Raw genomic sequence first — 14,346 nt, 5'->3', positions numbered from 1 at the left:
ATTAGTAGCAGAAAGTAGTAAACATTATGTGAAGAAACACATTTTGGATAAATCAGTATTCCTATGTGTATAGATTCTTATAAAACTGTTAAAGCCCGAAGATCACATTCACGCACAAAAAAATTAGTCTGTTGTTGATCACTGTCTATTAATCCGAACGATGACGATCATTAAAAAAACTATACTTGTTTTATTATTGTTTTTTATCTTGTAAAAAAAACCGATTAACTTACAATTTATAATTAAGCCAAAAATATTCGCATTTTAATTTTTTTTATTTTGGTGATTAAAAATTTTTATTTCCATTTAGGGGAGACGGGGGCAGCATTTGACAGAAAATGAAATTTTGAAAGGAAAATAACGTTTGGAGGTTATGTTTTTAAAATTGGGGGTCACCGAAGACCGGAAGTTGATATCTTTCACCGTTTAAGCTGCAGAGCGGTGACAAGTTTAAAAAACGGATTATATAACTGTGCTCTCTTTGAGTTCGATCAGTTGAACTTGTTTAACGGGGTTATCACACTAGAAAATTTCACATTAAAGTTAAAGTGAAAAGTTGCTCATTAAAACTTCTAGAACCACTTGAAATCGCTGATAACAATAAAGTAGTTACCTGATAAAAATTTAATGAGCAAATTTTGCTCATGAATTTGCTCACTACTCATTAATTTGCTCATTAATTATCAATCGTATTTATGCTATTTTAATCTATTTAAACCAATTTTTGTGACTCGAGTCCACTTTTTTTATCACTAAATGAATCGATTTCTAAAAGCTCTTGACGAAAATTGCACATTAGGACACATATCAGCAACAATTAATGTGAATCACATTAAAATTTTAATGTGAAATTCTCTAGTGTGATATCACGGTAAGTCAGACTGATAGATATTTTAATTAATAGAGATAGAATTAGTTACTTTGAATAAATAGTAGTCTACTCAATATTCTTTCTAATCCAATAGGGCCTTGATAGGTGCTTAACCTTTGATTTATATAAAAACATTTAGAGCGAAATGATTCTAGGCCATCGTTTTATATAAAATGGAATGTTTGTTTGAACAACCAAAAACATATTTTTAAAAAAAGTCGCACAACAATCCATACTGTAGACTTTTTTTGGGACTTTGCAATTTTGGCAAATAAAATGATTATATTGGAAGCCTTACAAAAATTCCCAGTCAATGCCACCTGTTTCATATAATGTTAATTGCTCCAGTTGTGTGTTAAAATGTTCATTAAAATGTATCATTACTCATTTCTGACTTGACTTCCAAATTAAACAGTTCGTAGATTATACGTCGTGCAAGATGAACCTAACATTTACAATAGGAGGGAAAACCATTCAGTATTTAGGAGCAATATGTGGTGAGAAAATTAATTTGCGTTAATAAGTCTTTGTCGCGTGTGTAACAATTGTTGGAAATTCTCATTGAAATTGCAGTGAATATCTCATCGATTGTGTATGGAATTAACGTGGGATGGGCTTCTCCAGTTATACTCCTTCTGCTCTCGGATCAGAGTCCTCTGATCTCAGGAGCAGTGACCAAAGCTGATACGTCCCTCTTCAGCTCAATTCTCTACATTGGAGGCATGGTTGGTACACTGATTTTCGGATGGTTAGCCGATAGAATTGGTCGAAAGTGGTCTTTATTCCTGGGGACACTCCTTCAAATTCCAGCACACCTTCTCATCGCATTTGCCACAGGACTTACCCATCTCTATGTCTCGCGAATTTTGAGTGGATTAGCTGCTGGTGCGAGTTTTGTCGTAACCCCAATTTATGTCTCAGAAATAGCAGAACCTTCGTAAGTTTAGAGGAGATAACTTAAAAAAAAAGGAATTTCTTCATAAGTACTGTCATTCCAGGATAAGAGGCTCTCTTGGGTCATATTTCGCGTTTAGTGTTTGCATAGGAATTCTCCTGGGTTTCGTTATTGGAGGATATGTCACTTTCTTTATCTCTCCCTACGTTGTCCTTGCTTTCATTTGCATCTTTGTCTTCGTCTTCCCGTACTTCCCTGATACACCACAATATCTCCTGCTCAGTGGCAAAGTCAAAGATGCTGAAAAATCACTGAGATTTTTCCGTGGTATTGGAGATAGCTCAACCGAAGGCATCCCAGAAAGTGTTAAGGCTGAATTGGAAAAACTTAAAAGTACTCCTCAAACTTCCAAGAAAACTGTGTTTGTTTCCCTTGAGGATTTTCGTAAGTACCATCAATGGATTTTCTATTTAAATATAATAAATTTATTTAAGTATTGATACATTTTTGATAGAAATTGGTATTTTCAATGAATAATTCACAATATTAAAATATTTACAAAAAATTAATGTGATCCAAACGTCCAGACTAAATTTACAGTGAAACAGGTGAAAATTTGTATATGAACCGTCCTGCTGTGCATAATTAATTACTTTTAAATGGCCCTCGTTATTATAATATGTGAATGAATGTTTGTAGCAGGAAACTGGGAATGTAGAATGAATTTCCCTCAATTAATCAACGCACAGTGATTTATTTATTCAATATCTAAAATTAATTGAGGGTATAATGATACCCATGGCGGTGAATTGTCTAAAGTACTCTCTTGTAAAATAAGTATTTCAATTAATTTCCAGTAAATGCAAAATATAACATCTTGAGTTACGAGAATAATTCAATTTATTGTTCAAGTATCATTTATGAGTGTGTAAACAAAAGGGTGTCTAAGTGAATAATACTTCTTCTCGAACCCATGAGTCCGATAATTTTCTTAGAAAAGGAAATTGTTTTCCAATATTTTTTGTTTTGATAAATAAAGTTGTTAATAAATTTGGGAAAGGCATAGGGCCAATACGTTGAAGTATTTTGCTAAGTCTGAATAAATTCGCTATTCGTTATGCTGTGAAAATCATAATCGATTTAAACTTATTCATAGTGATTTTTAGACTCACAGAGTAATATTACGGAGAGGACGTTTGAATGAAAAATCTGTGACAGTTTTCATATAAAATAATTTTCCTCAAATTGAGTAAAATGAGTGTAACCGGCATTGATTTCTCGAGCGATGCACACACTTTTATAACAAAATGAAGGATTTTTTGGACACTTTTAGTACTTTGAATTTAATTTAATTTAAGTAATTCAAAGATCTAAAAATGTCCAAAAAAAATCCCTTTTTAAAGAAGAAAGTAAGTTTTTACTGACTATGTTTAGTGTTAAGAGCACGAAAGACGATTCCAAATCATTTAAAAGATTTTAATTGACCCACTGAGGAAGACCCATACCGAAGGTCGAAAGCTCTGGAGAAAATTTAGTTTTTTTTGGTTTTGAGAAGAAGACAATCCTTTGACGAATACCGCACCGGAAGAAACTGAAGATAGATATTGACTTGAGTTCTTCGGCGACCCCTCCACAAGTCCGCATTCTCTACCGAACTAACTTACCCAAATTACCCCACTCCTTCTATCCACTCCAAAAACATACTTTTGGACTTTGCTCAAAATTGGCCCTGGCGATTTCGTTAATTTTTGGATATGTTTTGGAGGTAGTCCAGCTGAACATGTCGATGTCGACACCTATGACTAGAAAAATCGCCATCTTTTTATAATGTATAGAGGATATTATGACTCCATAACTTGTGATTCCTCTACACAGAAAATAATATTTTGTGAAATATTTGCGAATTCGTACTAGAGACTTACGAAATGCTCGCGAATCGTATAACCTTGAAACAAATACGTAATACAGTAGACTCTCTTAAATTCGGGCATATGGGACCGAAATGTCAGCCGAATTAGACAGAAATTCGGGCGACAAACTTTTTAAAATGCAACGATTTTTTATTCATGTGCATTCATATATAACGTAAATTGCACGAAAATCCCTCAATAATGCAAAATCACATCAAAACTAAGACAAACCATGCCTAATTTGAGCATATTTGCTTCATTTGATAATCATAATCAAACTTGAAAAATGACAACAAACTTTTTTCAAATGTAACCGCTGCCCGAATTAAAAAGTAGCTCGATCTTAAAAGAGCCGAATTTGCGAGAGTCTACTGTATTTTGTACTTTTTCCTATCAAACGACAAAATATTACGAATTTAGTTTTTTGTATATGAATATTTGCTAATAAATGCTTATAAAATGAGAATGTTCGTTAGGCGATCATGTTACAAACAATGTTTGTAAAAATGTATAAACTTTTGCGAACTTTTTAATGGATTATACGATTCATGTGTATTTCGTTAATTTCTAATGATAATTCACAATCATTTACGAAATATATTTTTCTGTATGCCCTTTAGGAGTAATTTGTGGCGTTTTTATTGATGGGCACTTTGTGGAAGAAATGAATTTTCAATTCACAATATTTCTAAGAAATTTATTCTTTGGTAATAAATAATATCACCAGTAAGAAAGAAATGTTTTGAAAAAGCAGTTCAAAATTTATATATTTTCTTTTTTTTTATTTTCTGTTTAATTGTATATAAATTTTAGACATTTATGACGTTTTATGAAACTTATTTGTGGTAAAAATTTGAAGTATGATTCTCTTTCATCTTGGAAGATATCAAATTATGAATTGGTATCTTGTCACATTTTGCCCCACATTCCCTTAATTCAATTTCAAGGGATGGAAAGACGACGTGGATAGAATCGTAGAGGTTTTGACAAATCAAGATACTGTATAAAATTTTTCTTTTTTAGGATTCAAGTAGTTCTAAATTAAGGTTCTGAGTCTTTTTTAACATAATATCAAATTGATTTTCTATTTAATCAACAGGACCAAAATCAACAAAAAAAGCTCTTCTCATTAGTTTTGTGTTAATTGCTGGCAGAAACTGTTGTGGTATCTTCCCCCTTTTGAACTTCACATCAAGCATCTTCCAAGAAGCTGGAGCAGACCTATCGCCAAATTCATCAGCAATTATCGTAGGAGTCATCCAGCTGGTGGGACTTTACATTTCCCTAACATTAATCGATAGAGTCGGACGACGGATACTGCTGATAATTTCTTCAATAGGCACTGGAATCTGCCTCGCGATCTTGGGTGTTCATTTCCACCTTAAGAGTATCTCCGTGGATCTTTCAGCTTTCGGATGGATTCCTTTAATCTCATGTTCAGGAGCTGTATTTATTGCTGCTCTTGGAATCATGAATGTGCCTTTCTTCATTGTTGCCGAAATTGTTCCCGCCAAAATACGCAGTTCCGTGGCAACAGCTTTTCTCTTCACATCCTTACTGCATTCCTTCCTCTTTGTGCAATACTTGGTGACCTTCGTGGATAGTTTTGGGATGCAAACTTGTATGTGGACATTCGCCGGATGGTGCTTCCTTGAGTTGATTTTTGTGCTGACCAGTGTACCTGAGACCAAAGGCAAGAATGCTGAAGAGATTGTTAGAGTGCTTGAAGGGAAATTCGCACAGTCATCGAGTTCAGTCATAAACAGAGAAGATATTGTAGAAAATACAACTCGATGATAAGAATTTCATACAATAAAACTGTTGTCTCTATATATCTGTGGAAAAGTGTTTTCTGCCAAAAATATTTATAACATTGATTCCTGTACACTTAAGACATGGAAGATATAAAGAATATTGATACAATAGACTATATAAAAGTGACTTCACAATTTTTAATTGATAGGCAAAAAAGTAGAAATTAAAGGTTTTGAATATGGTATCAGTTTTGTCCAAATGGGTTTAGAAATATGTCTCCAAGGGTACTAAGCAGATAAAATAATAAAGTGGAAATACCTTAAGGTATACTTGTAAGGTCAGTGGTCTGTGTTCTTGGTTTGGGATTTTTTTCATAATAAAATTGTTTATCATTGTAAGTTTAAAACAAAGCATAGTGCTTTCAATTGAGTCACTTGTTTTTTTTATGTTATTTATGCTAAAATCGGTTATAACCCGATTTTAGGAAATTCATAAGTTATAATATATATTCCCAACATAGGGGGAGGGTTATTCAGACAATTATTAGTTCCCGTGTTATTACAGGTTCCTGTTAAAATAAGAAAAACTTGCAAAAGAATTCAAAGTTGTTCCAATCGGTTAAGAAGTATGTTATCCAAACGTTTTTACGCTGTACCTTGAAAAACTGTCATAAAAAATTATTGATCTAATGTAGGACAGCACTGTAGATGGGACAGGTGAAGCAGTGTGTACTCAGGTTAGGTGTTCCAAGTTTTTACAAAACTCTCGACGCAAATTCTGTCTCAATGATTGGAGGAATTTGTTTGTGGTACACCGGGGATAAGTCTTCCTAAATGATTTTGCTTCTTAATACCTTGTAGAGCAAGTGGTTTGGAAAATGGACAGATTTTCTAGGAAGGTTTGATACAGGGCGTGGTACTGGTACTTTGCCGCCTACACAGGGCTATTTATTTTTATCAAATGTCTCATTTTTGGATTTCCTGAGTACTTATCGTGTCTTCTGGTTAAGAGGCTCGATCAGTGTTCAAGGACTCATAGTGCCTAAAGTTCAAGATGACTGCCTCTATCGAGCACTCTTCGTAAAAGGCGTCACTTTGTTTAATTCTCTTCCTAGTCGACCACTGAAGAACGTCCATATCCAGGACCGAAAGCTCTGGGCAAGATTGAAAAAGTGTTTTTTTTTGTAAAGTGACCTCAAATCCAATATCCATCACCGGAGAGTCCCCTATCTATACATTTCACGTCAGTTTCTTTATCCAATTATAAATGACGAATGGTAGCCGCAGAAATACGGTTACCACACGGAAGAGAATTAAACAAAGTGACGCCTTTTACAAAGAGTGATCGATAGAGGCAGTCATCTTGAACTTTAGGCACTATGAGTCCTTGAACCCTGACCGAGTCTGTGTCACTGAAGTCACTGAAGAAGGCCCATGTCCAGGACCGAAAGCTCTGGGCAGGATTGAAAAGTGTTTTTCTTTGTGAAGTGACTTCAAATCCACTGGCCATCACCTGAGAGTCCCCTATCTATTCGTAATTTATTACTTGAGACTGGATCCTAGAAGCAATTAATTTATTGTTAAAACATTCCTGATTTTGAATCTTTGTCATTCTTTCTTACTAACTTCCTCTTTTTGTTTTCAATTTTTTATGACAATTCTAAGAGGCATGACCCTATATTTGTGATTAAATAAACTATAATAATAAATTAATAATAATTCTAAATCATGGGGAAAATTGCCGTTCAGCTTCAGTGGAAATTTTCGGGGGGAAGCTCCGTCCGGACGCGGCAACACAAGCTGTGGAGTGTTCAACCCAAAAAGATCAAAAAACTCACTCTTCTGCAGAGCTTTCGACACGCTCCGTGTCTTCATCAGGTTGTCTCCTGATGATTGAAGAGTGTTTGTAAGATCCCCCAAAATAACGAAACCCAGTGATCTTTGTCATCACTCGATCACTGAGGAAGACACGGAGCGTGTCGAAAGCTCTGGAGAAGAGTGAGTTTTTCTTTGATCTTTTTGAGTTGAAGACTCCACAGCTTGTGGTGCCGCGTCCGGACTAAGCTTCCCTCCGAAAATTTCCAATAATTCTAAAAATAAATAAAAACGACAATAATATTTCCGATTTTTTTTAAAAATATAATGCCCAACGCACAATAGCTTTTGTTTTGTAAACATGTTTTTGAAACTGCATATGAGAGTGAGCGAGATGATTAGATCTAGATCTCACTCCCTCTCACAGGAAGCTCTGAAAACATGTTTATAAACAAAAGTTATTGTGCGCTGGGCATAATGTCCAACGCACAATAACTTTTGTTTTGTAAACATGTTTTTGACATTTCATTAAGAGTGAGTGAGACCTAGATCTAGTCATTTCGCTCACTCTCATAGGAAATTTTGAAAACATATTTACAAACAAAAGTTATTGTGCGTTGGGCATAAGTTGTACAACATTTCTAAAATTACTGGTTTACTATAGCAATGTAACGAATGTTAACAAGTTAATACTCAAGTCTGTAATATACAGTAGTTCTTCAGAGACGTACTTATCTTACTTATCTTCCCTACTCGTCTTACTCAGTATTGCTTGATACACAGAGTTATATGGATGTGTTTGAGCAGTATTAAACATTTAATTGCCCCATATTGGTTTGGTTTATTTTTTTCATGTGAACATGAACTTCCTTTACAATGATCACCACACCATCTCCATTCTTTCTTTTTGGTATTTATCAGAAAACTTCTTGATGCCGCTGAAATAAGTAGTCAGTTGGTGTTCGACTTTTGATGGTGCAAGACTTTCAATAACACAAAATAGCCAAAGACTGAATTACATAAGTTCAAGACTGAATATACAATGGGGGCCCTTATTAACCAATTTTATGCAACTCTTTGTGGTATGAATTCTTTGGTGATTTTGGAAATTTGGAATTTGAAGTTTGTTGAATGTGTCCTTAAAATCGCTCCTTGCAGCTAATATCGCCTCAGTGGTTTATGGTTTTGCTGTTGGCTGGGTATCACCTACATTTCCGCAACTCCTCAGTGAAAACAGTCCCTTACCTAGTGGTCCTATAACAACAGATGATGCTTCCTGGATTAGTTCACTTCTGTATATTGGAGGATCAGTTGGTACTATTATCTTTGGATGGTTGGCAGACAAAATAGGAAGAAAATGGGCACTTTACCTTGGCACTGCACCTCATATAGTGGCCTTCCTTCTTATCACTTTCGCCCAGAATGTTATCTACCTGTATGTATCTCGCTTTTTGAGTGGCATCGCTGGTGGGGCGCTGCTCTGTGTATTGCCAATCTACGTATCAGAAATCTCTGAAAATAGGTATGTGAAAAGTATTGCCGACAGATTGTGACTGAATGGTACTTAATATGATGATAATCATAATTCAAAAATTTTTTCCGGCTTTGCAGAATAAGGGGGGTCCTTGGTTTCTTTGTTGGAAATCTCGTGAGCACTGGAATACTATTGGGATACATTGTCGGCACGTATGTGCACTTTGAAGAGTATTCATATATTGTTCTTGGATTTCTCGGAATTTTCTCCGTTGTCTTTGCACTCCTTCCAGAAACACCACAGTATCTCCTGATGAGGAATAAAATTGGGGCTGCGGAGGATTCTTTAAAGTTCTTCCGTGGTTTTCACGGAGCCAGAAAGAACTACGTCAATGAGGCGTTTAATGAAGAATTTGATCGTCTCAAGACTTTCAGTAATAAGGGTAGTGATGTGTCACCCCTGTCGATGGAAGACTTTAGTAAGGATTATAGGAATTTATCTACAAGGATGTGACTGAAAAATATTATTTTTTTTTAGAATCGAGGAGTACTCGTCTTGGATTGCTGATAAGCTTTGTGCTCCTTACTGGAAGGAACTTATGTGGCCTCTTTCCTTTGATTACCTTTACGGGAATGGTATTTGAAGAGGCAGAATCATCTCTATCTCCTAATACGTCAGCTATTATTGCAGCAGTGATCATGCTAGCTGGTGGGATTTTTTCAAATTTCCTCATTGACAAGGCTGGCCGAAAGATGCTCTTGCTACTATCGTCTTTGGGTACGGGTATCTGTCTCGTAGCCCTGGGAGTGCACTTCTTCCTGAAGCAACAAGGGGTCGATATGTCTGCTCATGGATGGCTTCCGATGGTGTCTTTCTGTGGAGCTATATTCATTGGCAGCTGGGGATTGCTTATTATCCCCTTCTTTGTCATGGCTGAAATCTTACCAACAAAGGTTCGTGGCATCACAGCCACTGTCTTCATGGTCATCCAGTGGCCGATAACCTTCGTCCTGGTCAAATACTTCATAATCATTGGGTATGACTATGGAATGCACACTTGTATGTGGTTTTTTGCCGCTTGCTGTTTCCTCCAAGTCATCTTTATTGCCTTTATGCAACCAGAAACGAAAGGCAAAAGCACAGAAGAGATAATCGAGATTTTGTCCAAGAAGAAATAAAGTGGAGAAGTTTGTTTTGATATTCAAAATAAGAATGCTTTAAAATTATTTTTGCAAACACGCGATTTTTTCACACCATAAGCAAGAGACGATACCGGAGACGTCACAATGATTTATACTTTAATTGCTCATGGGAATCACAGTGATGACAATTCGCGACTTATCTCAATTTATCATCTTAAGACTGTACCTAATCTTTTCACATTTTAAAGGTAGCAGAAATCTGTGCTGGTTCAGTTAGTGTTAGATTCTTGGTGAATTATCATCTTTGGTGAAGTGTTAGAGAAAGTACTTTGATGAGAAATCCTAAGAATTCTACTGTTACAGCCAATCACAATGACCTCGAGAGCTTACCAATATTTTGCTACCTTAAGCGGTTAGTAGGGGTTTTATGTAATCTCAAATTTGAAAAATTAATGGTTTTATTGGTTAATCTGGTGAAAAAGGAGTAAGACCTTTTTTTCGCTTCTTTCAATTTTTATTCGCTACAACGTTTCGGAAATACGATGTCCCCTTCATCAGGTCTACAAAGCATTTTGAACAATTTGGTTACATTTTTAAAAGAATTTTTAGCATTTTCAAAGGAAACTTATATAGAATAATTAAGGAAGAAACACGTAAGGTATATATCGTTTCACTTGACTTGCACTGGGATTGGTGAACAAGATTGGATCGTGGAGCTCATCACCATGGAGAGGATCGACACAGAATGAGTTGGCATTTTTCGCCACCAATCCCAGTGCAAGTCAAGTGAAACGATATATACCTTACGTGTTTCTTCCTTAATTATTCTATATAAGTTTCCTTTGAAAATGCTAAAAATTCTTTTAAAAATGTAACCAAATTGTTCAAAATGCTTTGTAGACCTGATGAAGGGAACATCGTATTCCTGAAACGTTGTAGCGAATAAAAATTGAAAGAAGCGAAAAAAGGTCCTACTCCGTTTTCATCAGATATTGCACTCTAATCTTATTGGTTAATTTAGGAAATATCGCTGCGATGGTATTTGGAATTACTGTCAGTTGGGTATCACCAGTAGTTCCTGTACTTCTAACATCGCAATCAGCCTTGCCATCAGGTCCCATTACCAAGGATCAGGCATCATGGATTAACTCATCTACGTGCTTGGGAGCAATAGCTGGAAATTTGATCTATGGAACTCTAGTTGATCGTATCGGAAGGAAATGGTCATTGTTTCTCCTCACTGTTCCACATGCCATATCCTTTTTATTGATTCTCTTCGCTCAGGATGCGATGTACTTACTAATATCTCGAATTATTGGAGGAATTGCTGGTGGAGGACTCTTTGTTGTTCTACCGATTTACGTCAATGAAATTTCTGAAGATAAGTAAGGGAACTTCAACTCAATCCTATAATTAAAATAATGAATCGTAATACTAATTTAATTTTTAACAGAATCCGAGGACGGCTTGGATCAGCTTTGATTGTATCAGACAATAGCGGTATCCTAATTGGGTATGTAATAGGAAGCTACATGACCATATCGACCTTCCCTTATGTCGTCCTTACAATGGTTACCATCTTTGCATCGACCTTTCTCTTCTTCCCTGAAACACCATACTACCTCCTGCTGAAGAATCGTCCTGCTGAGGCAGAAAAGTCCCTCAAATTCTACCGTGGGGTAACAGCCAATGTGAAAAACCGTGCCCTATTGAACTTCCAAGCGGAATTCGAGAAAATGAAAAACCTCGTCAGTAGTGCCACGAAAAAAGATTCCGTTACAATGCGAGATTTAAGTGAGTTCAGTGATTTATGCCATATTTCGTAACGCCTAGAAGCATGTGAAAATATTGTGTCACGTTTTTATTTCCAAACAGCTTCCCCAACGGTGTTGCGTGCCATTCTTATCAGTTTGGTGTTGTTGATGGGAACGGATTTCTGTGGTATTTTTGCCATAGTCACCTATACCACCAGCATTTTCCATGAAGCCGGATCAGATTTAAGTCCCAGTACATCTTCAATCATTGTAGCCGGTATTCAAGTACTGGGATCTTTTGTTGCAACTTGGCTTGTTGACCATGCTGGACGAAAGATCCTACTTATTGTATCTGCAACTGGAACAGCTCTATGCCACACTGCCCTCGGAATCCATCTATTTCTGAAAGCCTCCGGTTTTGATATGTCGAACTACGGATGGTTACCCCTATCTGCTCTATCCGGAGCAGTTTTCATTTGCAACATCGGAATCAACAATTTACCTTTCTTCATCTTTGCCGAACTCCTACCACCCAAAATTCTAGGTTTTCTCGCTACAGCTTTCCTCTTCATATCATGGATAATAGCATTTCTAGTGCTACTCTACTATACCTATTTCGTTGAAACATTCGGCATGTATACATGCTACTGGTTCTTCGCTGGGTTCTGCTTCTTCGAAGCTCTTTTTGTGCTTTTCATCGTGCCTGAAACAAAAGGCAAGAGCTTTGAAGCTATCCAAGAAGCTCTTGGTGGTAGACGCAAACCCACACAGCCACCCACAGTATACACCATAAATTAATTCTGTCGTCACTTTTAGCGCACTGTACCTGGCGCGGCGGTAAAAAATAAATTATTTTCTTAATCAGCTTTTGCGGTTGTATCTGTTTTTTTTTCATCGTCTCAGACCCCCTGTATCTACAGTCCATTCCTTCTTTTGACATAATTGTGATGGAAAGTAAGAGCATAAGATGCTCGTGGACAGTTTTCTTGGAGAGTGTCATTTGCAATCCCTTATCTAGAGTTCACAGTAATTGTTATTGAGACAATGGATTAATCTAGGAATGATCTTTGTTTGGGTGCATTTCTATAAATATAACACTTCAGTAAGCAACGTAATATTGTGAGCCATAAATTATACTTTTATATTTGACATTCTTTGGCATCTTTTAAAATTTTATAGATAAAGAGTTAATTTGGTCTACAATATTTTTTGTTGAACAGTGTACTGTGCATTATTGATGTTAGAAAGTCAGCACTTATATAAAATAACTTCAAATTTGTCTTAACATTTAGTAATACCTGAAACTTAAACTTTATGGTCGCGAGACAAATCTGTGAGTATGAAAATGGTGTAAGTGATTGCAATACGATTGCTACCAGATTCTGGATGCTGGTGGACCCTTACGTACCTATGAGTGAATTAACGAATAAAGGGTTATAATATACGGCGAAAAAAATTCTATCTGCCTGATTAAAGAGCTTGAATCCTTATTAACGTGACTGAATGATATTGAAACGGAAACGCTTACGATTACTTTAACAAATTCGGATTTATTTCACTACCTAAGAAATGGCGTGTCTTCGCGACTGTGACGATTATGCACGAGTATTTTATATGTTAGGATGAAAAGCGAATTTTGAATTTTGTAAAAACAAAATGATTAACTTCAGGATGAAATGAAATTTAAATTAAATTAACGAATTCCCATGGATCTCGTCTCCACTTTAAATCGAGAAATTATATTTTAAATTTTATATGGATAGATTGATTAATTAATTCATTTTTAAGGACTTGTTCTAAATGGAATCACGATCTTAAGACTAGTGGATTCCAAGATGGTCCTAGAGGCAAGATCCTAATTTTGCCTGAGCTGCCTTGTTCTAGGCGTGCTCTAACCTTTTAATGACGACAGGGTCAAAAATTGGGTTCAAAAAATCTGGCTTTTTGGTTTTAGATGACCGCAGAAAAAAAAAATTTGAGTCATCGGTGACCGGTTAAAGGGCTAAGTTTGCTGGCCTTTATTAGGGCACGTTGATACACTGTGGTCACTGTGGTTCATATGATTTTTCAACCCGAAGGAGTGCCGTCAGGATATCCAGTTCCACGTTAACGAAAACGTTTCTCACAACATATTTCAAGTGATTCTTTAAACCACTCGAAAGGACCTTATCTTGATAGTTCGCATTTGCATTACTAATCTTTCGGTTCATGACCATTTTCTTAACCGTATTTGAATATTGGGAGAAAATTGCTCTAAAGCCCGTAAATTTAGAAGAAGACAAGAAAGTTTATAAACTTAGGCATTAGAAGATGCTGAAGTTATAGCATGGTTATATACGTTTATAGTTCGGGTGAGTCCAAAGGTTTAGGGGGAGTGCAAACTACCATTTGATTGATTTGAAGTTTTTATCACCAGTCTACAATATCTTAAAATTTTAACAAAACCGAAATAAATAATTTCGGGGTATCAGAAATCGAAATTTTCGAAATTAAGTTTTCGATTTTAGTATCTTAGTGGTGGAAGTAAAGATTTTTGATGCTGTAAGAAATTGTAGAGCTCAACGAAACACTTCATTGGCACTAAAAAGCGATTTAATTTTCAGAATTAAAACGAAGGATATTAATCTTTCTTTTGCAATAGTTAGGGGAAAGTGCCCATACTTGATACCATTTGAAGCTTCGTAATGACTAAATTTGCTATGTTTCACAATATATATGTGACTCATCGCAA

General features: G+C 35.9%; 3 protein-coding genes across 3 annotated transcripts; all 3 read left to right on the top strand.

Annotated features, from left to right (window-relative positions):
* Positions 1–1,274: 1,274 nt before the first annotated feature.
* Positions 1,275–5,508, top strand: LOC129808060 (facilitated trehalose transporter Tret1-like). Its single transcript, XM_055857743.1, has 4 exons — positions 1,275–1,368; positions 1,445–1,808; positions 1,870–2,210; positions 4,776–5,508. The coding sequence occupies exons 1-4, from the start codon at positions 1,311–1,313 to the stop codon at positions 5,471–5,473; spliced, it is 1,461 nt and encodes a 486-aa protein (XP_055713718.1). The 5' UTR covers positions 1,275–1,310; the 3' UTR covers positions 5,474–5,508.
* Positions 5,509–8,009: 2,501 nt separating this feature from the next.
* Positions 8,010–9,926, top strand: LOC129808065 (facilitated trehalose transporter Tret1-like). Its single transcript, XM_055857748.1, has 4 exons — positions 8,010–8,327; positions 8,404–8,767; positions 8,857–9,197; positions 9,257–9,926. The coding sequence occupies exons 1-4, from the start codon at positions 8,288–8,290 to the stop codon at positions 9,895–9,897; spliced, it is 1,386 nt and encodes a 461-aa protein (XP_055713723.1). The 5' UTR covers positions 8,010–8,287; the 3' UTR covers positions 9,898–9,926.
* Positions 9,927–10,101: 175 nt separating this feature from the next.
* On the top strand, positions 10,102–12,479 carry LOC129808062 (facilitated trehalose transporter Tret1-like). The gene is made up of 4 exons (XM_055857744.1): positions 10,102–10,273; positions 10,883–11,246; positions 11,315–11,655; positions 11,737–12,479. The coding sequence occupies exons 1-4, from the start codon at positions 10,234–10,236 to the stop codon at positions 12,411–12,413; spliced, it is 1,422 nt and encodes a 473-aa protein (XP_055713719.1). The 5' UTR covers positions 10,102–10,233; the 3' UTR covers positions 12,414–12,479.
* Positions 12,480–14,346: the final 1,867 nt, after the last annotated feature.

Source organism: Phlebotomus papatasi, chromosome 3, assembly GCF_024763615.1.
Source record: "Phlebotomus papatasi isolate M1 chromosome 3, Ppap_2.1, whole genome shotgun sequence".
Lineage (NCBI taxonomy): Eukaryota > Metazoa > Arthropoda > Insecta > Diptera > Psychodidae > Phlebotomus > Phlebotomus papatasi.
Note: the sequence above shows the minus strand (reverse complement) of the source record. Positions and strands in the feature narration are given on the sequence as shown.

What these genes read in the sequence shown, in the direction of transcription:
- LOC129808060 (XM_055857743.1), top strand. Translation starts at nt 1,311, where the DNA reads ATGAACCTAACATTTACAATAGGAGGGAAAACCATTCAGTATTTAGGA. An exon ending in TCAGAAATAGCAGAACCTTC is followed by an intron (nt 1,809 to 1,869) that starts GTAAGTTTAGAG and finishes CTGTCATTCCAG; the next exon opens with GATAAGAGGCTCTCTTGGGT. An exon ending in TGTTTCCCTTGAGGATTTTC is followed by an intron (nt 2,211 to 4,775) that starts GTAAGTACCATC and finishes TTTAATCAACAG; the next exon opens with GACCAAAATCAACAAAAAAA.
- LOC129808065 (XM_055857748.1), top strand. Translation starts at nt 8,288, where the DNA reads ATGGGGGCCCTTATTAACCAATTTTATGCAACTCTTTGTG. An exon ending in ATTTTATGCAACTCTTTGTG is followed by an intron (nt 8,328 to 8,403) that starts GTATGAATTCTT and finishes CGCTCCTTGCAG; the next exon opens with CTAATATCGCCTCAGTGGTT. An exon ending in CCTGTCGATGGAAGACTTTA is followed by an intron (nt 9,198 to 9,256) that starts GTAAGGATTATA and finishes ATTTTTTTTTAG; the next exon opens with AATCGAGGAGTACTCGTCTT.
- LOC129808062 (XM_055857744.1), top strand. Translation starts at nt 10,234, where the DNA reads ATGACCTCGAGAGCTTACCAATATTTTGCTACCTTAAGCG. An exon ending in AATGAAATTTCTGAAGATAA is followed by an intron (nt 11,247 to 11,314) that starts GTAAGGGAACTT and finishes AATTTTTAACAG; the next exon opens with AATCCGAGGACGGCTTGGAT. An exon ending in CGTTACAATGCGAGATTTAA is followed by an intron (nt 11,656 to 11,736) that starts GTGAGTTCAGTG and finishes ATTTCCAAACAG; the next exon opens with CTTCCCCAACGGTGTTGCGT.